At 33.0% G+C, this 23166-nt stretch overlaps 2 protein-coding genes across 3 annotated transcripts in view; one reads left to right on the top strand and one right to left on the bottom strand.

The window, feature by feature from the left end:
- Positions 1–9505, bottom strand: part of LOC143044924 (DNA repair and recombination protein RAD54B-like) — a 45830-nt gene extending 36325 nt beyond the window's left edge. The window contains exons 1-4 of the mRNA XM_076217183.1: positions 9470–9505; positions 2921–3126; positions 2483–2523; positions 1544–1794 (exon numbers count right to left, since the gene is read on the bottom strand). Of these exons, the coding sequence (XP_076073298.1) occupies positions 1544–1794; positions 2483–2523; positions 2921–3034 (406 nt within the window). The 5' untranslated portion in view covers positions 3035–3126; positions 9470–9505. The remainder of the gene's footprint in view (positions 1–1543; positions 1795–2482; positions 2524–2920; positions 3127–9469) is intronic.
- Positions 9506–14793: 5288 nt separating this feature from the next.
- LOC143044925 (troponin C-like) lies at positions 14794–23154 on the top strand. Of its 2 annotated transcripts, none has more exons than XM_076217185.1 (5): positions 14794–14928; positions 15280–15313; positions 18737–18880; positions 20220–20462; positions 22955–23154. In XM_076217185.1, the coding sequence occupies exons 1-5, from the start codon at positions 14926–14928 to the stop codon at positions 22978–22980; spliced, it is 450 nt and encodes a 149-aa protein (XP_076073300.1). In that variant the 5' UTR covers positions 14794–14925; the 3' UTR covers positions 22981–23154. The 2 variants fall into 2 exon arrangements, with proteins under 2 accessions (XP_076073300.1, XP_076073299.1); XM_076217184.1 differs by lacking the exon at positions 22955–23154 and adding an exon at positions 22347–22464.
- Positions 23155–23166: the final 12 nt, after the last annotated feature.

A 23166-nucleotide genomic window follows, 5' to 3' on the forward strand; every position in this document is an offset into this window, starting at 1 on the left:
AAAAGGACAGTGGTCATTGTTAGTATTAGCTTTATTTAAAGTAAGTTCAACAGGATAAATTTCATTAATATACATACTGAAGTCGTCATTATTGAGAGCCAAAATATCATCCAAATATCTAAAAGTATTATTAAATTTGTTTATCAGATGTTGTTTCGATGGGTCTTTGCTTATTTTTGTCATGAATTGTAACTCATAACAATACAAAAACAGGTCCGCAATAAGTGGTGCACAGTTAGTCCCCATTGGAATTCCGATAATCTGACGATATACGGAATCCCCAAAGCGAACAAAAATGTTATCTAGTAAAAATTCAAGGGCATATATAGTATCAAAGCATGTCCAATTAACATAGTTTTTTTGTTTATTGCTACTAAAAAATGACCTAAAAGAGTTTGAACATATATATTCACATTCTGATTTTTTGAATGCCCATTTAATTAGGTGTGTGAATTTTTTCTTAATGAGAATGTGAGGCAATGTGGTATACAGGGTAGAAAAATCAAAACTTTGAACAGATTCAAAATCACCAATATAAGCATGCAATTTATCAAGTACTTCCAACGAGTTCTTGACACTCCAAAAGTAATTTATTCCACTATTTTCGAAGGCCTTATTTGAACAATTTATTATCAGGTTTTTAATTGTACCAAGTGTGCTGGTAAGAAGAATAGACAATTTAGTAGTTGAACAATGGCTTGAAGACGAAATAAATCTATATTTGTAAGGGGTTTTGTGTAGCTTCGGAAGCCAATACATAGTTGGGACTTTCATTGTATTTGGCTCTGCTTGTAAAGCGGTGGCTAAAAGTTTATGTTTGTTACAGATTTCGTTTTCTGAAAATGGAGTCAGTTGGAATGTTGGTGAATTGGTGATTTCCTTTTTCAGAACCTCAATGTAAAATTTACGTCAAACAATAATAATATTATTAGCAGCTTTATCGGCCGGGACAAAAACAAATTCCTTGGCTAGTTCTTTTAGTTTATGTTTGATACGAGAAATAGGTTTATTGTGGTTATTGTTTATAGTAAAATGTTCTTTAAAATGTTGAATACGTATATCAACTATCTTCATTACTGAATTAAAAAAAGAGTCCAAAGATTTTTTGTCAGCTTTTTCCCGTTTTATCCATTTCATACAGGAAGTATGGAGTGAGTCGTGGATGATATTACGACACTCATTCCAATTAATAATTGACGGGGGACGATATTTAGGTCCTTTACTGAGGAATGATTTTAACTCTCGGTCTTGAACGATGTTAAGATCTCCTGTTATAACATGGGAAATGGGTCCATAAATATATTCGGAATTACTGCAATTACATGAAGTAGGTGTATTTTCACTGATATTAACATCTTTACACAATTGACTATAATTAAACACAAATTTCCGGGTAGATTTCTTGTAAATATAACAAATAAGAGGTAGCTCAGTATTGTCAAAATATCCAGGAATTTGTTCTTTAACAGAATGGTCGTTAAATATACCGGCAATATTTACAAAATCAAAGCCTTTATTGACATTCATAACATGGAAAACATACCATCAGCATTTCCACTGGTTGGTGCTGCTTTCACTTCAGATTCAGTTAGACTTTTGGTCTTTTGCTGTGGTGTGGTAACTGCATGAAGAGGTGTCCGAAATGTTTTAGCCACATTTGATACTGGTAATTTTGCTGTTTGAATATCATTGTTTTCTGCAGTGGTGGTAGCTGCTTGAAGAGGTGTACGAAATGTTTTAGCCACATTTGATATTGGTATTTTTGCTGTTTGAATTACATTGTTTTCTGCAGCACTGTAAAGATTAAACAAATTAAAACTAAAATTTTACTGTAAGGTCTTAAACATGGAAATTTTTTTTCTTAATTACTGTGTAAATCATGATTTTCTTTGTTATTTATTTTGTGTTTGAAGACAAACAGCTTTAATATAAGATTTTGTTTGACAAAAAAAAAAATGTCAATCTGATTTCTTCCTGTGCAATTCTTGAAAAAAAGCAACTCTAAAACATTCTTTAAGGCTTTGATTTACTCATTTACTTGGTTCTTTCCAAATCAGAAGTTTTCTTAATACTGTGGAATCATTTATTTTCTAGGTACTAATTTTCTGATTTTTTTATTAAGGAAAACTTATTTATTCATGGATATTTAAATTCATGGTTTTGCCGAAGTCTGCATACAAGCCTATAGAAAATCAATTGGCGTTTCCAGGTGGGGGGGGTTCCGGGGGTTGAAACGATCAATGCATTTGAATGGGGACATATAGTTGGAACCCCCCTTTTTAAAATGGCTGGATCCGGCCCTGAAATCTGCATTTGTTGAACACTTGGTTTCCTTTACCAACAAAAACATGAAACATGGTATCCAACAATAATAAACAATCCATAGTACATGTTCTATGTTCATGATATTTTTTTCCATCAGATCTAATTTAACACCAAAAGTCATGTGATTATATTATAAAGTTACACAAATTTGTTATACCTTACATCTTTCACTCCAGTGACACTGTCTGCTATTTTATCCTGTAGTAAACAAAGATATAACATATATAGAATGATAAATGACATCATAATTTTGCTGTAACAAAAATAACATTTTATACATCTTTTTTTTTTAAATTATCTTTGATGGACTTTTGAAAAGTTTAATTCAGAAATCAATTATTTTCAGTAATTTATCAATCTTCAATTATCACAAATATTGAATCTATTTTACAAGTCAATCTATTTAAGAATGAATCTACTCTTTAAGAAACAGGTCTAGTCATATTTGTCAATGTTAAAAAACTATTCTGAAAATGATAACCCTACAAGAGTGCCCCTTTTCATATAACATGTACAATGGAATGTACATGTGGACCTTTTTGACATAGCTAAAATACTGAAAATTCAAACACATGTATATTTATAAATACCATACCAGAACATTTATGCTTCTTTGAGTGACTGATGTAGCTGTAGGATCTTTGAATGGTGCTGTGAACTTGGGTCGTTTTGCTGGATTGAATTGACTTGGGGCTGCAGATCTCCTCATTCTTGTTATAAGTCAATAACATGTACCACAGTACAATTTGATATACAATCTATCTTAACATGGTCTTAGAATCTATTCACTTCTACATGTATCTGCAAAGTAATAATGATGAATTGTTAATTTATTTTTACATTTACATTCATGTACATATTCCTGTTTTTGAAGTGCATATACTCCAAATAATTTGTTAAGAAGAATTTGTTAATGATTGCTCTGTTTCTTCTAAATTCATTTTAGGAAGTGTTTGGGTTGTAAAATCGATGAAGTTAGGAAATCCTTTCAATGTGTACATTACATTGTTAAGTCTTCTTGCATACATGCATTTGATTAGGGACTTACCTTTTTGACTTTTCCTCAGAGTGCAGTATTTTTTTTTTATGTTACTTTTTTTATTTGTTTGAATAATCACTTTCTTATGCATTTGTTAAAATATTGGTTAGTTGCATGAGAATGAAATTAAAAAAAAAAAAGCAGGACATGTCTGGAGTTTTCAGTAAAAAGAAATGGCAGGATAAGCAACTTGGCAAAAAAAAAGAGGTAAGATGACAAGTATGTTAAAAAGTCAAAACTAAATAGAGAGAAAAATAAAAAGACAGGACATGTACAGTACAACTAAAGAAAAATGCAGGATAACATTTTCATTCTCAGGGGCGTAGCTAGAAAGAAACGATGTGGAAGCAACTACCGCCGAACGGAGCCAGGCGAAAAAATTTTGGGACCCTATTATGCAGCAATTTTTTTTTTTCAGTTTTCGGTCATAGGACGGTTAAAAGAGGAGCTATATGTAGATAAAAATTTATGAATGTAAAACTATTAATAAATCTTCTGAATATAGTAATACATAAACAACACATATTTGTGATACAGAATTTACTCAAAAGTGTCCAAAATCTGCTCTTCGGGTCTGGGCAGAAACAAACTTCTCTATTACTTTGTCAACATTCACACTGAAATCCCGATGAATATGCAGTAACTAATGCTATGTAACTTTCGTTGTTCATTGTTGATCGTACATTTGTTTTCAATTACATACGTAGTACCGTGACTGATAGATCTCAGGGCCATCATGGCATGGTGGCACTCGCGAGATGTTATAAACCATCGTACGTGTTCGGCATCGAGCGACCTCCCAATTGAATTCGTCAAAATTACATGCTAGGTCAGTTTCGTATGTTTCAGACAATATTGAGATTTGTTCGTTTGTGATATTTCCTACAACACGATGAAGCAGATACAACACTCTCCAGTTGCCTTATCATATGGTCTATGAACGCAAAAAATAATGAGACTTTCCAATACTGTTTTGGCGTGGTTGCAGGCCCGGGTGATTGGCTCCGGTAGTCTGTCAACCACATCGCCTCGGCATATTTTCAACGATATCGAAGGGATCTGATAATTCTAATGCCGATTGGTACATCTCATTCCAAACTGATGAACTGTACACTGTAAAATGTGCTCCAAAACTACATATCTTAGACTGAGTATTACAAATTCAAAAGTAAAAATCTTGTAAAAGATACAAGTAACCTTCCGATTTTGTCATAATCTCCAAAAAAAAACCAATTATTTTGAAACCAAATGTCGTTATTTAATGATATTTCATCAAAAAGTGACAACATAGTTGTTTCCTTTAACATTCAATTTATAAATTTTTATTTTGCCATTTCTTTTTTTGCATGCCGAATCAATGTGCACGCAACTTCGGAGCTACGATCTTTTTCTGAATGAACAGCTTCATCAACACTTGTAACTAGGTTGTCAAACTAATATCCGGGATAGAAGGAAAAGACACCAACAGTCTCCGATTCCGATTGACCAACTCATCTCTCTCTCTTCTGCTTTTTTTTTTTTTTTTTTTTTGTGAAAACGACGTGGATGCACGTGCTGTCGTGCCTCCGGGTAGCTACGCCCCTGATTCTAGCCTCTCCATATCATGCATCAAAATCAAATAGTAGCTCTCTTAAATATCAATGCTACACAAAATGTATGACTTCTGTAAGTCTCTCAAGTTTTTTAGTTCAAGTTTACAATAATGAAGGCATTCTGATTATTGCCTTTAAAATTAGGCAGTGGCTATTTGTCCGGAATTATCCAAGTAAACAGATTTGTCTGTACTTGCTGTACATTTGTGGTGCAAATGTGGCCATATTTATTTAAAAGTTCTGAAGATAACAGTCTGCACAGTTAGCCACTAGTCCGATGCCCCAGACTAGTAAAATTTCATTTGGACTAGTAAGTTTTTGCAAAACTTTTTTGGACCAATAAGAAAAATGTTAGAATATTGGTCTTCGGACTGTCACAGAATGTAAGTTCCGTCATAATATTTATTCCAAAGATAATTCATTATGTAACAAAAGTTCCAATTGGAATTATTGTTATGTCACAGTGATATTTATTCCATCAGGATAATAAAAGGACTGATGCCTAAGAATTTTTATCACATAACATGCGCGTAGCTACGTTTACGTCAAAACGCCCGGGCGTACACTTGAATTTTGAAAATAAAACAAATAAGCGACATAGAATAAGAAAAACTGGTCAAAAGCACATCAGCCTTGTGCTTCTTTTTTTAATGGATTTTTAATTTTGAATAAAAAGAGACTAGATTTACTCAAATAGATCATTTAATATATTTGTTCGAATCATTTTGTAAAAGTCTGAATCCACTATGAATTCTACGTACTTTTCTTATATTTAAAGCAATTCACTATCTGCTCAGATTCGATATGCTGTTTGTATTTTTGTCGAGCCTGTGATTTATGTCTCAAAAGCGAGACAAAGCGGCGTCAATATTTAGGTTACGAATGTGGATAAAGTCTTTTGAATGACACTCCGTGAAATTTTACAAAAGTTGTACAGAAACTGTTTATGATCAAAAGAGTATTCAGAGCAATATAATAATGCAATTACACGTACATCTTTAATTTTCCCGCATTATAAGGACAAAGTGTATTTCTAATAAATTAATAAGTGGTCGCAGTTTGGGCTTACATTTTGTTATTTCTCAATTACACTAACTACTTGTCAAACTCAACTGTCATCGAAATTTATGAAAATGCCGAAGAAGCCTTTTCTATGACTATTGTCTAAAGCTCAAATTTTAAAAGCATTTGTTTACGTTCATTTTTCGTTTCTTTTCTGATAGACAGATAGCCGGACTCTTCTTTACGCAACGTAATTGTTTTACATGCTCAATTTATAAACCTTCATAGATTGTCGTGAAATATTCCAGATCAAGAAAAAAAATATCAAAAGAAAATTTTATATATTTTTTTAAATTCCTTTAAAGGAATGATAAATTGATTCACTTTTGTGGGAAGAAATCCTAGGTGTTCCAGAATTTTTTTATATTGAACCGCTTAGAAATATATATTTTTTTCGTGTTCATTAAAAGGTGCTTTTGTTGATTGTATGCTCACTCATGGCACCCTTTAAACTTATTTAAAAGTAATATTGGTTTGGACGTTTTCTCTAAAATCAATGACCATTAGGTTAGCTTCGGCCTTCCAGTTTAACACGATGAATAAGTTAACATATTACGAAATTTAACCAAAAAAAAATAAATAAATAAACCATTTAGATTCAAAAGTATGTTGTTATCAATGATTTTTTACTGACAGGAATCATTATGGTATGATCTCATTCTCGATAGCTTTCGGGGGCTTCGTCCCTTTTGAACCCACTACCAACAGGTGCTTTGACATTGAGCGGTTGGCACCCCTCATATCCCTAGCCAAGATTCGGGCGTACACGTAAAAATGACCCAGCTACGCCACTGCATAATATAAATTCCAACAGGAAGTTTTATTGCATAATAAATCATCTTTGGAATAAATATTATGGTAGAAATTTTATCTTCTGACAGGTATAACATTTTGACTTTATTCATTTTGACATATCATTCCTTAAAATGAAAAAAATGGAAAAAATCTTATGTCACGATTAGTCCAATTGGAAAAAGTATTATGTTATATTTATTTCGATTGGAAAAAATATTATATAATATCATTTCCGACCCATAAATATTTTTAATTCTATCCATAACTTATGCCGGAATGGTAAATTGGTATTTATAATTATTATCAGAACAGGTATCGTGAATATGGGAAATAACTGTTCCCAATGTTGTAGACATTAAAGAATCATTTCTAAATTATCAACAATTACTGGTATGCATATTTTACCTTAAAATGATATTTTTCTCATTACATCAGTATAATTATCATTTATATTTCACAGCTAATTTTTTAACATAATTACTTACTTTAAGAACATAAATATTTTCTCATACTCATCAGCTTCCATTTTTCAGGATACAAAATGTACATTCAGGTGAATATATCTAACTCATTAACACTTTTCATTTTACATAATAATTATATAATTAGCATTTAAAACCTGTTTCGATTTAGAATATAATCAGCATTTAAAAACTTTTTTATTTATAATAAACTAAACTTCAGCATAATTGGAACATTTGTTATACTCATCAACATATAAGATAAGTTCCTAATATCAGTGGAACAAATATAATACATATATGGAAAAAGTATTCCATGACATAATTTCCGCAGAACAAATATTATTACAATATTGTTTCCCTCAGGAACAAATCTTATTCGGAACAAATATACGTTGACAGGACTAGTAGTTAAAAAGGTTTTTGGTGCAGACTGAGATAAACCTTGATGACATTTGAAGTGCTTTTTTTGTCAGATCATAGATGTGAATTGCTTAGCTTGAATGTAGATATTTAGCTAGCTATAATCTGTTGAGTTAAAAGTATGGAAGAACTTTCACTTGGTTGGATAAGAGTCAAAGATGTAATAGGAAACACATATTATTTTTTTGTTGCTGTATACACTAGCTGGAATAAGCTATATATATGTCTCTGTATATTTGTTTTTTTGTTTATTTTTGTCTATTTTTTGTATTTACATTTTGTGAATGTCAGCTGGTATCATTCCTGTGTGACGGGATTGCTTCCCTTAGAAAAACTTAGTAGATACTTAGTCAGCCGTAAGCAGTTGAGCTAAGGAAGTACTTCTTTAGCTCAGTCGGTTAGCGCGCTGCCTTGTAACACAGAGGTAACGGGTTCGAGTCCCGGTGGAGACAAGCAATTTTGTAATGAAATTCGTGCTCTCCGGTTACACCTGTATTGGAATTTACACCAATAAAATTATTGGATTTGATTTACCCATACATAATATATATATGCTGTAACATGCTTTTTTGGCTACATTTTCCTTTCATCTATTGTTTTTTCTCTCTGATCTTTACAATTTTGGCCAAATCTCTCACGCATTTGCTTCGTGAAAAATACGGAACTTGAGGGGGGGGATCGGGACAACCTTATTTTATAAGTTTTATCTGCTGTTTTTCTATAATTATAATAAACTTTATTGTCTCTAAAATAATAATTGTGGTGAGACCTCCCAAAAGACGATAATACTAAGAGTCATTATCTGATGGTCTAGTGAGAATAATGTTCAGACTACGCGAAATACGTCGGACCGTCGGACAAATCCGGTGAATAATGGATCGGTCTGGTAAAATTTTGTTGAATTCCGGTCCGAATGTCCGGTGTTTTTTTTCATGGAACATTCTAGCAAAATTGCCAAACGATCTCAAATTCATTTTCATCTTTATTATTCACCACAGCGATGTTTATTTTGTTCAACCGCTAGCTTTATGCCGAACATCGACAACCAGTAATGTGTAAATCCGGGTAAAAACATATCTGACTGTCAAAAACAACAATGGATGCCATCATTGGCACAACCGGAAATGTAAATAAAACCGGATCAGATTCTGGGAACGGATAAGGATAATTCCGGGTTTGCCGATTTAAATACAATAAATGAATAAAAATCCAAGCAGATCACAAAATTTAGCTATGAAATATAACCACAAGAATTGAAAACCAAAAGATATATGAAAAAGAAAGAAGAAACAGGAAATAATATTTTATACAGAAACTCTAAATTATGTTTAGTTCACAAACATTGTCAAAATCCAATAAAATGGGACATTACTCTTCACTGAAATGCATTCAAGCAATTGTGCACAACTTTCATAACAATATCCCCTCTTGTTACATCATTTTGTTTTAATTTTTGCATTTCGGGGAGGAGTAGGGCACAACAAAGTCATATGTTTGTTGTTTTTTGTCGGATAATATACAATTAGATGTAAAAAAAAATTGGTCTGGTAAAATTTCATTCGGTCTGGTAAAGCTAGGATGCTTACCAGACCGAATGTCCTGTAAAAATAAAATTCATTCGCGTAGTCTGAATGTTCCCTCATCGGTTAGACATACAAAAAAAGTGTTTATCTCATGAAAGGCAGGCATATGCATTTTGTATCCATGTGGAGAGTATTGCTAATTTGTGTTATGTTTTGTTTGATATGAAAATAATAATATTTTGTTTTTACCGCCGTTTCGCTCCAGATTATCGCCCTTGGTAATTCTAAACTCTTGAACTTGAACGGTATTGATCACGTTCCGGAAAAGTAACAGGCTCTCGGGGCTTGAGCTTGGAGCAAGGACCCTTTTGTTTTGACAGTGACTGTTTTGCCGGCTCTGATTAAAGTATCTTAATTCAAGCCGGCAAAATAGCACATTTCTATAGAAATTAATATTTGTTTTTGTTAACACATATATACATTGTATGCAATGCAAAGAACTAACGATTATTTCAAAGTAAGTTTAATTCAAACTTTAGATTTTTTAAGCTACATGCATGTGCTTGACACATATACATAATTTCTGTCATGAACGTTGCACGAAAAATAAAGACTTTTGTGAACCTTTTGTGCATGACTGATAGTGGCAGATAGCAGGGGCGGATCCAGGATTTCCAGTTAGGGAGGGCGCAAAGTTTTATTTTCGCCGAGCGGAGCGAGGCGAAAAATTTTTGGAGGTTTTTTTTTAGGTAAAACTATTGAAATATTCTTCTAAAGGGGTGAAATGTAGATATCTCGAACTATTGTGTGGTAAAATTAGCGAGAAATTAAAGTTTCAAGCTGAAACCGCCTTAATCCACACCTGACAACAATCTACAGATAGACGGGCGGACAGACGGACGCAAAGTGAGACGAGACAGATCACAATTGCTCACCTGACCAATATAATTTTCAAACGAAAATTTCTACTTTTTCCAGCGATTTTTAATTGTCCTTTCATACTATCTGTTTTTTACTTTTATGATTTTCGGAGGTCGTGCCAGACTTCACTGTGTTCGCCACAAACAACTTAAACCAGAATGAGATGCATTTACGCAGTTATATTTATTTTCTTGGGATCCAAGCATACAGTAATACGGTACAGAATTCGGCTAAATATTTAAGTTGCAAGTGAGATATAAATATAGACACAGAGCAGGCGCGGATCCAGAGGGGGGGGGGGGGGTTCCGGGGGTTGGAACCCCCCTTTTTTTTGGACGATCAATGCATTTGACTGGGGACATGTAATTGGAACCCCCCCTTTGTCCTGGGTTAGGAACCCCCCCCTTTTTAAAATGGCTGGATCCGCCCCTGCAGAGAAACAAATTAATAAACTAACCTTTCGCTTGAAACAGTATTTCTATCTTTCAATACGCCGGAATATTATAAAAGAATCTCACTGTTTTCTTGACCGTGTCATGATGAAATTGTGAAAGTGAGTAAGGGATGTTTTGGAACTTCGATTATCAAACAAATTGATTATAAAAACCGCAAATACAATGTAACATTTGTTTTTACTTTAACTGCTAAAAAACTATTATATTTGTCATCAAACGCAGCTCCACGTTTGACACCTTCCTTTGAAGTTATTTATAGAACTTTAATAAAGCGTAGGTCAGTTGATTAGTAATAACGTTGATTCTGTTAAACTGACTGTTTTATATACTTTGAATGTTAAAAAAGATTGAATGGTCTCTTCTGATACTTAAATATGTTGAAGTCAACCCATGCTTTGCAAATTTTAGGGGGGGGGGGGCGCACGCCCGCCACGCCCCCGCCTAAATCCGCCCCTGGATATTATGAGTCACTGTCTGTCCTCTTGTTTATAGAAACTCTCTGTTTTACATAATCGATTCCCTGTTTAGTATACACATTTATGATATATAATGATTTACGGCTTTTAAAAAAGTATATAACAATCTTCTGAACTTTCAAAATGCAAATAAAGGAACATCATTGCTCCGCCTTATCACAAAAACAAAATTCAGTCTTTTTTTTTTTTGCTCGACTGGCGATCCAGGCTGGTGTGAAAAATACCGAGCACGCAAAATAAGCATTTGAAAATCAAAATGCACGTAAAATTAGATAACGGGAGAACACGTTGAACGGAGGCACCTGTCTTAAACGACTGAACGACAAATAGTTGCATTAAAATAACTATTTACCACCCTCGTATATGTAATTGGGGGGGGGGGGGGGGGGGGCTCATGTAACATTAGAACGATTAGATGACTGGTTTTAGCCTTGAAATAATTTCAGTTACATGTTTTAAAAAGAATTTATTGCAACAAATGATTGCTCAATATCATTTTTTTTTCTTGTTATAAATTCTTATTTTCACTTTCACAGATAAATGTATGGGTTGTCATCAGCTTAATAAAGAAAATTTCGATAATTTTACCTCAAAAAGTTAAGAAATTCAAAACACAGCAATACTTATCATTAAATTACACGTATACAGGAAGGCCGCTCATGATTTTTTTTTATGTATTGTTAAAAGCTGATTAACGGGGACTATTTATCTTATGAAAAGCCAAATTAAGTTCTGCATGATTTGTCTTGGTGTGTCAATGTCTTTTACTTGCAGATGCATGCCGAAATGTTTCCCACTGGTACTGAAATTTCGTAAACAGGTCAAAGTGCTGATTTGTCCTGCTAATGAAGTATCTAAAATTCCAATCCATTGTACGAAGAAAGGGTAGACAGTTTTAGCTTTCTAAAAAGCACTAGAATGCTTAAACTGGACCCCTGTTGTGTTCACTTATCGCTACACTGACAACAGGTATGGCCTAAATCCCGTGGTCAGAATTCTGACCACGGGATTTGATAATTCGACGAGACTAGTGTATCATGTGCTATGTTTATTATGTGTTATACTGATAGGAAATAAAACAAGAAATTAGCACATTTATAACCCTACTGAGTTCTTAAGGGAATAAAAGATACCGGCTCAGTTTGTCAAGAACATGTTAACACGCGTGTTTGTCATTTATCTGCGCTACTACCATGGGGTTAATTAACAGATACTTATTTATTTTGCGGCATCACAGTATTAACATTTGAGGTCAGTTTCCTATCACTATAATTGGTCAATTTTATTAGCGAATCGTTGAATTTGTAAAATTCGTCCAATTAATGCCAATGTGACAATGGCACCAACCCGTTCCTTCGGTGCAAAGCTATAGATGGAACGGCGGACCAGTTTATAGAATGCTTAGCTTCATATTTGTAAGTAAGATGTCGTTAATTGTGGTTGTTTAAGTGTGGGAAAGGTGCTCTATTTACTTCCGTTGTGCATATACGTATGCTTGGTAGAAGAAACCGCTTCTTTTTTTTATTTTAAAATTCGTTGGTGGCGTCATTCCAGAGAAACCGTTTGAATTGGAAAATATGTGATTCCGTCAATCACAGTTAACTCCGTCAATCACAGTTAACTCGTCTAAACATCAACCCAACAATGTTAGATCTGTAAATTTGCTTTCGCAAATTTTTGGTTCTTCCCTCGCCGGGATTCGAACCCATGCTACTGTGATATCGTGACACCAAATCGCCTGCACTGCAGCCGTCCCGCTAGACCACACGACCACCTGGGCTATGACTCTTAACAGTCATTATTGATGCAATGCTTATCTACATGTGGGCAAACTCTGCATATTTCTGCCAATGATCTTCAAAAATTTTGTGAACATATATGTATTCTATATTATAAATCCAAATGACACATTTAAAATCAACAACACAAAGAGCACACGATACCCCAAAATTGTGCATGGCAAAATTGTTGGATCGGATCCTGGTTACCCATAGTGTATTTTTTTCGTATTTAATATTTTCTCAAATAGAATCTTTCCACATCATGGGACACGAAATCGGAGAACCGATATGTGGTACGTAATAATTGCAAGATGGCGTGAATATCGTATGAAACTAATAGCTTCGCTCCTGGGAAAAATGGGGTAGCGATGCCAAAACATAATGCTATTTATCTTGATCCAAAGGAGGCCTAGACGAACGTATTCTATGTCCTTTATGATATGCCAGTTAGGGCAAGGGTGTAGAATAAATTGTATTGCATGTTGCATGTGAAAATAAACTTTTTGCGTAAGATATATGTTTTTGTGATAATCATCGACGAAAAAGAGATAAAATATTGAAAACAAGAATGTGTCCACAGTACACGGATGCCCCACTCGCACTATCTTTTTCTATGTTTAGTGGACCGTGAAATTGGAACAAATTCTCTAATTTGGCATTAAAATTAGAATGATCTTATCAAAGGGAACATGTATACTAAGTTTCAAGTTGATTGGACTTCTACTTTATCAAAAACTACCTTGACCAAAAACTTTAACCTGAAATTTGCACTATCATTTTCTATGTTCAGTGAACCGTAAAATTGGGGTCAAAACTCTAATTTGGCATTTAAATTAGAAAGATCATATCATAGGGCACATGTATACTAAGTTTCAAGTTGATTGGACTTCAACTTCATCAAAAACTACCTTAAACCAAAAACTTTAACCTGAAGCGGGACAGACGGACGGACGAACGGACGCACAGACAAGAAAACATAATGCCCCTCTACTATCGTAGGTGGGGCATAAAAATATTTTCAAAAAAGTCTATATAAATAGGATGACCCTGTCCCAAGTAACTGTGTGTAGATAAGAAGTGAAGCAGACAATAGGCCAAGATGTCATACTGGTTGAAAAGGAGATCACAAAGCTTGGATGCTCTCTGCACATTAAACAACCCTTAAAACAACTCTTTCAGGGACTCGTATATGCGGCCTGCTCATGAAACGCAATGGTAAAGCTGTTGTCTCATCCTGAACATGTATAAAATATTTCTCACCGGACAAAAATCAAATAATCATGTTTGAATAAGTACGAAAAGTGGACACCTATATAAAATGATAGTGATCACCGATATCGTAAATTTTCAATACTTTGATTTAAATTGTGTCAAAACCCAAAAGGTTTAAATTGTGTCGGATAAGGTTTTCTTTTGTTTCTAAAATTTCGATTCTTTATGCTGCCTTTCTAGGCAATCTATTTGCTATTGGAGTTTTTAATCAGAGCAAACCTTCACTTTGAATAGTTTAAGAATAGAAACCATATTCTCAATACCATAAAGAATTTGGATATTGTTAATAAAAGCAATAGATTATAAACATATTGTAAAACAATATTAAAACCATAGAAACATATACAACGATATCAAAAAGCTTATTTCATTATTTTTCAAGATCTAACAGAGTGAGAGACTTTTCAGAGGCAAGTATATTTGGCAAATATGGTCATAAATCATTTCTTCAAAATCAGTGCTGCGATTGATGATTATATATGTTGAATATATTAACTTAGTAATTTACAAGATATTTTTCTCCTGATCTTTCCCATGGAGATTTAATACGAAATTTCCATAATCAGCTTATATAATTAATCACATATTGAACAAACAATATATATACATAAGATGTTCCTTAAATGGAGCCGGGTGATAGATAACTTACACAGCTGCTTAGCGAACGTGGATCAGATTGCACGGTGCTATCTCGCGCATGAGCAGCGGATGTTGATTGCTCTTCCTCGCAAACAAGATAATATTGAAATACCGTCAAATATTTGATCATATCAAAAAGTGGGAATTAAAGCCATATCAAAATGGTAAGTTATATTTCTGTTATGTTTTGATTTGTTTTTTAACCATCACACATGTCCATTGCCAAATTGCTGTCTAAGCAATACAAAACAACTTTTTTTCATAATAATTTAAGGAAGGTAGGGGATATACATGAAGATTTGATGTGGGTGTTAATGGCTACAGAATAAAAAGTTCATCATCCAGAAAGTTCATCTCCAAGTAGTTGTAACTGAATGAAAATCCAGGTTCACGAACTTCGAAGTTAGTTTTAAAACCATAGTCGGAGAATTTCACTCAAATTGTGTCTATGTACTTTTTGGTTGGCCCTATACAGATTTCTTCTTTATTGACATGCTATAAACTTTATGTTTCAGTCCGACTTCAAGGTTACGGAAAAACAGTTTAATGGTAAGTGTTCTTAAATCACAAGACTTCAAATTAACAACTCAGACTCTGTCCCCTCCCTAAGAAATGATGTTCCCTGCGTGCTGAATATCTTTGATGTTTGCCCTTGTATAATGGTTATCATGATAATTACGAATATTGAAACTGAGTATTATAGACTTTTGGTTATTCGTGGAAACAGAAACCGGCAAATCGGCATTTCACACATTCATATTTACTACAAGATAAGCAGAAATACGTGTGTTATTCATCCATATTATTGGCATAATTCCAAAAATACTGAGAATGTTGCATGAAAATATTCCTGAAAAAAATGTTCTGGAATAAATTGTTTGAACAAGAAGCCGATTTAACCATCTGTTGACAAAAATACGATAATTCATTTATTGAAAGCTAGTATCAATGTTTTTAATTATAAAACATTAAATCGTCTGCATACGATACATATGTTGCTGCCAAATTTGGGAGGTCACGTGGCAAGACGTGGAATGCGCGTGTTGTAATAATGAATAATAAATTGCAAAATGGAACTATTTTTAAACTTTTTTTATATATTTTTTTGAAGTTGATGAAGCGATAAACCTGAAAAGAGGTTCACGAAGGTCTACCGCATACATTTTGTCGCGGAACGTTCTTTTACATTTAACAGTCTTTCTCTTTGTGTTAAAAGATGAGAAAAAAAAACGCGTAAATTTTCTGATAGTAGTACGTATAGTTGTAAATAAATAAATTTATCGATAAATGCATGCTGTGTGTTTTCTGCATCAGAGATAAGGAGAAACCGAAAAGTAATACACAATATGCATGATACGCGCACGATAAGCTTCCGTTTGCTGATAAAAACCAGACGTAAACCACTACATGTTTACAATACATAATTATGTTTAGATTATTGGCAATTAATGCAGTCGAAGGCCATTAATTATTCCTGTACATAATAAATTACACAGTAGATTGATTACTGTCGCTTATTTTCGGTATTACTACTTATCCCCAAGTGCGTTAAGATCACCAAAGGCGGTGGGGATGGGTAAAATAAAAAATTATGATTTTGTCCTCCCTTTTTAGCCAAAAATATTATCTAGACAAAATGAAAATGAACACTGACTTACTTTAGACTATTTGACTACAGAAAAGATTCGAAGAGCCTTCGATGCTACTTTAAAAGAGGGGCGAAAGATACCAGATGGACATTCATACTCATAAATCCAAAATAAACTGACAAAGCCATGGCCAAAAAAGAAAAAGACACACAGGCAAATACTAATACAAACGACACAACATAGAAAATTAAAGACTAAGCCACACGAACACCATGAAACAAGCCTTATATTAGTTAAATAATAAAAGATAACAAGGGTGATAGGATAACTGAATTAAAACAGGAAAATAATTACTTCTAAACTTCTAGAATCTGGATTATCTCATAATGTGAAGAAGAAAAAATTCAGCTGTCAGTGTGAAACCACTGCTGCATAAGGTGTGAGAATGAGCGTTTTTCCTTTCTATTACAATATCTGTAATTGTAAAAGATATATCTGTTTTTCAACTTTGTTTAAGTACAATATTTCACATGTGAAAATGTTCCGTTCCATAATCGTAGTTTCTTTTGAATGCATGAAAATCTATCCATAATCATATCATTGGAAAATAACAAAACTTTTACCTCGATGTCTTTAAATTGAACCAATAATATATCAATTATTGCTTTCTCTTTGATTCTACAGTACAGTTTGTTTTTGTTTTTTTCATTTCACCAAATTTCTCAAGATTTTAAGACAGCTCCCCTCCCCTCAACACCAAAAGGGATGTTTTGTTTGTTTCAAGTAATGTATGTAGGCAGGGGTTGAATGGGGTCTCACAATTCTGTATTCTTTAATTTTAGACCATTTTTTCTTTATTCTTAATTTATTCTAAGCAATATTGTCCATTGCTTATAATTAACCTACAATTGTTCTCTATTCTTAATTTGTTTTGCCTCTTTTCTTTACCCCCCCCCCCCTTTTTAAAATTTTTCACCATTTGTTTATAATTCTCTATTCTCTTGCTATTTTATAATCCCCATCCAGACCTTAATGTGTTGGCACAGTAAATGGTACGTAATATATCAACAGATAATTCATTTTCATACAAAAAAGTCAGGGTAAAAATAACCTATTTATTATATTGACCTGCAATTGCTGTGGTACAACATACGCAATTATGGAATGTATACCAAAATGATGTAATATTACAAAGAAAGCAGAGATATATAGATAAATATAAAACAGATGTTGAAGTATCATTAGATCTCCCGTTGATAACAAAATTCTCATATTGTTTTATTCATAAGATAGGTGAAGCTAATTTTACAAATGAAGAATAAAAAAAGTTCACATTGACAAAAACGGTTACTAGTACTATTTTTTATGAATGAATGAGATATATAAACGATATAAAAAAAAAATAAACATTGTAATTGATGTATGTATATATCTTGAAAAAATAATTAACCCCAAACCCAGTAATCACAAAAATATGATATCATTCGTATTTGTATTTTTCGGTAATTTATACAGCGGTAATTTATACAGCACGTATTCAGAATGAGGCCCCTCATGGGGGGGTCCTAGTAATCACATAATCACAATTTTTTTGCCAATATAATCACATAATCATTAAATATTTGCTTCTCTTTAGTAATCAAATAATCATAAACTAAAAATACAGTCCTAGGTAATCAAATAATCATGAAATATTTGGCTTAATAATCAAATAATCATTAAAAAAACGGCCAAGTAATCACATAATCAAAAACCCCATGAGGGCCCTCCAGAATGGGTGACCTTCAAATTTCCATGTAAAATGCATCTTTTTACGGCAAATGCATAAGAAAACCAACCTGCATTGCTTTAAAAATATTCATAAGTTGACTGAAGACTGAATAATAAAAACCACAAAAAAATAGATGTGGTCAGATGAAATTGATTTTATGGTAAACAGTATTATTTTCCAATCAAAGGAGGGTGGGCTTACGCCCTCTACGCCATCCACGAATCCTCCACTGTTTTATGTATTATTGTTTATTCCCTTATACTGGTAAATGCCCAAGGTGACAACAAATGCAATATCCGGGGAACCAAAACCAAACTGAGTCTCGGATAATAGCACTTGCATGGTAATTTCGGCAGCCGTCCTTTTGCGTTTTTCAGGGGCCAATATTCGGAACTCATTTGCGCCAATTTACCTGTACACATACCTGTACACATACCTATCTACCAATATAAAAGTCACTTAGTGATGTAATAAATTTCAAGTTACCCATGATAAAACCTAAAATAAAAAGTTTTTCGACTTGTATCTGTTCATAATCTATATCAATTTTATTTCAGATGCTCATAATACATTCATTTTTTCTGTTAATAATCTATATCAAATTTATTTCAGATGCTCATAATACATTCAATTTATTCGACAAGAAAGGAAATGGACATGTATCAACAAAAGAATTAGCAAACATCTTTAAAAGTTTAGCTTTACAAATTTCTGCAGACAAATTAAAAGAATGGGCAGATGAGGTCGACGAGGAAGGTTTGTATTTATATATATAATAATACATGAAGACTGTTGTTTCTTATTTCTTATTTGTGTTTGTAACTATGTATACTGTATTGTTTATTATATTTGTAAAATAATAATATTATAATGATATTATATTATGCTCCTTGTGAGCCCATTTTATCATCATCATCATCATCATCATCATCATCATCATCATCATCATCATCATCATCATCATCATCTTCTTCTTCTTCTTCTTCTTCTTCTTCTTCTTCTTCTTCTTCTTCTTCTTCTTCTTCTTCTTCTTCTTCTTCTTCTTCTTCTTCTTCTTCTTCTTCTTCTTCTTCTTCTTCTTCTTCTTCTTCTTCTTCTTCTTCTTCTTCTTCTTCTTCTTCTTCTTCTTCTTCTTCTTCTTCTTCTTCTTCTTCTTCTTCTTCTTCTTCTTCTTCTTCTTCTTCTTCTTCTTCTTCTTCTTCTTCTTCTTCTTCTTCTTCTTCTTCTTCTTCTTCTTCTTCTTCTTCTTCTTCTTCTTCTTCTTCTTCTTCTTCTATAGTTACACAAAAAAGTAAGCCTATACATATTCCAAAATAAAATTAAACCATGCAAGGTTTTGTGGTATTAACATCGGTGAGGTTTTGGAAATTGTGCTAGATGTTCAGACTCCTTGTTTTCTCCCATACGAACCAGGGTAAAATATTTTGCCCCTTAACACCCATTTTTTTCTTTTCAAATAAGACTTCAATCGCTCATTAAATGTCATTTACCAAATTTTAACAGATTCTTGATTTCTTTTCTTTCGTTTTGAGACCAAAAGAATACCAATGCAAATATAAGATAAAAGTCCGAGTCAGCTTTTCCCCTCCATTTTTTTAAAACTCAAATATCTCGAAAAGGAGCTTCATAACCTATCAATATTTTTAGCTTATGGTGGCAATTCAAATTTACCAACCTGCATCACGGACGGTCTCTATTGCAGAAACTATACCCTTATTATTCATTGTAATCTGTTTCTGGTTCTGAATATGCATGAAACATTAGCCACTGGATGTTAAGCAACCAAACAATATCAATCAGTACATCACGGGGTTTTTTTTTTGCCTTACATAAACTTACTCTGTCAGCAAAAATGTTAGAACTAAAAAGAATCATATCAAATTAAAGCAAAACGTTATAAATTTGATGCGTCAAAGGCCTTTTTCTGGATTTACCTTCATCAGGAACGCACAAAGATGAATCTATGAGTATCTGATAATATAAAACTATTGTCTGTAGCCAATGTTCTCAATAAAACGATGGCATTTATATATTTAACACCATTAAACACATATGACAATTTTACAAAAAACAAACTGATTTTTTATAATTACAGCACTTGGTTACATGGAATGGGAAAATTTTAAAATACTTTTTGAACGAAAATTGAAAGAAGACGAAGACGAAAGAGAGTTAAGAGATGCCTTCCGAGTATTAGATAAACAAAATAAAGGAACAATTCCAGTAGATGATTTGCGGTGGATTTTGAAAAGTTTAGGAGACGATATAACGGAAGAAGAATTAGACGATATGATTGCTGAAACTGATACGGACGGAAGTGGAACAGTAGATTATGAAGGTAAATCTTAATGTAGTCTGCTAATTCAAGACAAAATTTAATTTAAAATAAGAGCTACTATCTACATTTCAAGAAAAAATAATTGTCTGAAAGTACAAGTGGCCATTCATCCATATAGTATATATATATTATTCTCTCAGTTAAGTAGTTTTGGGTTAGCTGAAATGCAACTGTGTGATCGATACAGGCATTTGCGGTGCCGATTAACTTTTTTATGTATTTTAGTGTAACGTTTTTATATGTAATATCTATATTAAATTTCCATGATTTTCATCAATATTCATCACGGGTGACGTTTATAGGTTAACATTTAATTCTGAAAACGTAAAATCAGAAACACAGAATTTCAACATACATACGTTATAAATACATAAACATATAATACTGAAACATAAACATGCAATGACAATGTGATTACGCTTATACATAAACATTTAGCAAAAAAAATCAAAAACATAATGAAAATGTGAATACGATTTAACATACACATATAATGTTAAAGCATAATAAGTATGTACACAGATCAGTGTGGATAGTATGATTGGATGTTTGACCGTGTTTTTTGACAAAAAGAGTTCTCTGTTAACTGTGTTGCACAATAACAGTCAACCTGAACCAATCATTAAATATTAGCAGTGTTGTTTATTTCATATTTTGCTAAAATATAAATACATACGACAACGTGAATATATATGTAATTGCTACATGTATTTAAAACGTAAACCATTATTCCATCGTGATTACACAAAAACATTAATCTCTAATGGCAACTTAAATGCATTAAAACATAAAAATAATGACAATATGAATCCCTAAACATAAAATGTGTCAAAGGTCACGTCGTCACGTCACGTTCCTTGTTGGCTTATCGAGCAATGAGGTTCGCATAATCCAGAAAAGCTCTATTTCTTGCTCTTTCTTGAATTTCAGTAAAGGACAAAACAAGATGAATAAAAAATTTCTATATTCCATACCTAGAAACTCAAAGGGGGTTTGGGTTGTTCTATGTCCTTCCTGTTTTCTATCAAATCCTATCTGTTGTGAAGATGTAGTTTATCCCAGAACCAGAGCAAGAATGACATTAAATTATTGAATTAAATGTACCATCATAAACACTAACGGCCAACCTCGGTAAACAGAGGAACCAGTTGAACAATTGGAGCTGCTTCTGTCTAGGCTTCAATAACATTAGTAGGTTCAAAAATATGCGATGACTTTGTTCACAACCATGCATCTGGAAGCCATACCAGTCCCCACTCCCCAATGAGAGCTTAGATTGGCAGATTCGAAACTTTAATACACAACAAATACAATTTGCTGTTATCTAAATGATTATAGAAACTGCAGAACAGTAAAATGCTGATATATACTTGAGTATCATCCAATCAAAACATAGAACTTTCATTATTGCGGGGAATAATTTTTTTTTTCATATTTTAGTTCAGGTTCCAGAGAAACATGTGTGTTTTTTCTTAATTCCATCATCTTCACATCTTATTCTTTGTGTGCTCATGCCATGTTAGCAGAAGTAGAAATTATATTTTATTTATACCCTAGAAGTTCTATAGCGTTTCAGTTTGGTTTGTTTTATAGAAAAATTGTAGAGTTATATAGACAAATGTTATTAGAAATTTGATTTCACAAAGTCAAAGTTCTCTTGATCTTATTATTTCTTATCAAATCAATCTCATTTTTAAGAACCATTGTAATCTTCAAATATAGATATATATATTTTGGTATTTGAATTTTAAGTAAAAGAGAACCTTGACGTTTATTTTATTAGTTCTTTATTCAAACTATAGTATACCTAATTAGAAAATATCACTTTATAATTAGTTGTGCATTTGCATGATTATTTAGTATATTCATTTTTGTTTTTTACAGAATTCAAAAGTCTGATGACCTCTGATTGAATGGTTGTCACATGAGGGAGGGTACAAGTTCCGGTTGTTTGCTACACATGCACGCATGCGTGATTCCAACTGGTCGCCATATATCAATATTTCGTAGAAGGAAGTCATCCTGATCAGTAAAAATATCCCACGTCATATTTGAGCAATTGTCAGCTAGAGACACTGCTGCGTGCCCCATCCTCATGTATTTCAAACAATCTACCTTTTGTATGAGAAAAAGTCGATGTTTATATCTTTAAGATGATTGTGTCTTCCCATCATTCCATATTTAACATGCGCACTAACTGCCTGCTTCATTTCTTGCTCTATAATTATGTCTGTTAGAAAGTCTACTATTGCTTTTTGCATTATGAGCTAACAAGTTAATAATTGCTTGACACTGAGTAGTGTAATATATACAAAATAAATTAACATGAATGATACTCATCGGCAGATTCCGTACCGTAGCAAAACGGATTCAGTCGAAGTTTTCCGAATAATTATTTCAACACCGCAATACTGTCAAGCTAGTCTATCCAGCGTTATCTGCAGCTTGTCTTTGGCGCTGCTGAAATATATTATTTCTTCTATTAATTCCAGAGTTTTATACACTGATGATGGGTTGAGCCGGACGATGGAGAAAAAAATCCTTGCCACTTAATTTGACGTTCCATGGAAACGGAATATTTCGAATAGATTTAAATTGGTTCTCTGAGATTGATGTATATTTCAAAAACATTTAACGTCAGTTACATCTAATTGAATCGGATTGTTTCTTTTTCCTTTTCACAGAAAAATTTTCATACACAATT

Source organism: Mytilus galloprovincialis, chromosome 9 (genome assembly GCF_965363235.1).
Source record: "Mytilus galloprovincialis chromosome 9, xbMytGall1.hap1.1, whole genome shotgun sequence".
In the NCBI taxonomy this organism is placed as follows: domain Eukaryota; kingdom Metazoa; phylum Mollusca; class Bivalvia; order Mytilida; family Mytilidae; genus Mytilus; species Mytilus galloprovincialis.

What these genes read in the sequence shown, in the direction of transcription:
- LOC143044925 (XM_076217184.1), top strand. An exon ending in TACGGAAAAACAGTTTAATG is followed by an intron (nt 15,314 to 18,736) that starts GTAAGTGTTCTT and finishes AATTTATTTCAG; the next exon opens with ATGCTCATAATACATTCAAT. An exon ending in AGATGAGGTCGACGAGGAAG is followed by an intron (nt 18,881 to 20,219) that starts GTTTGTATTTAT and finishes TTATAATTACAG; the next exon opens with CACTTGGTTACATGGAATGG.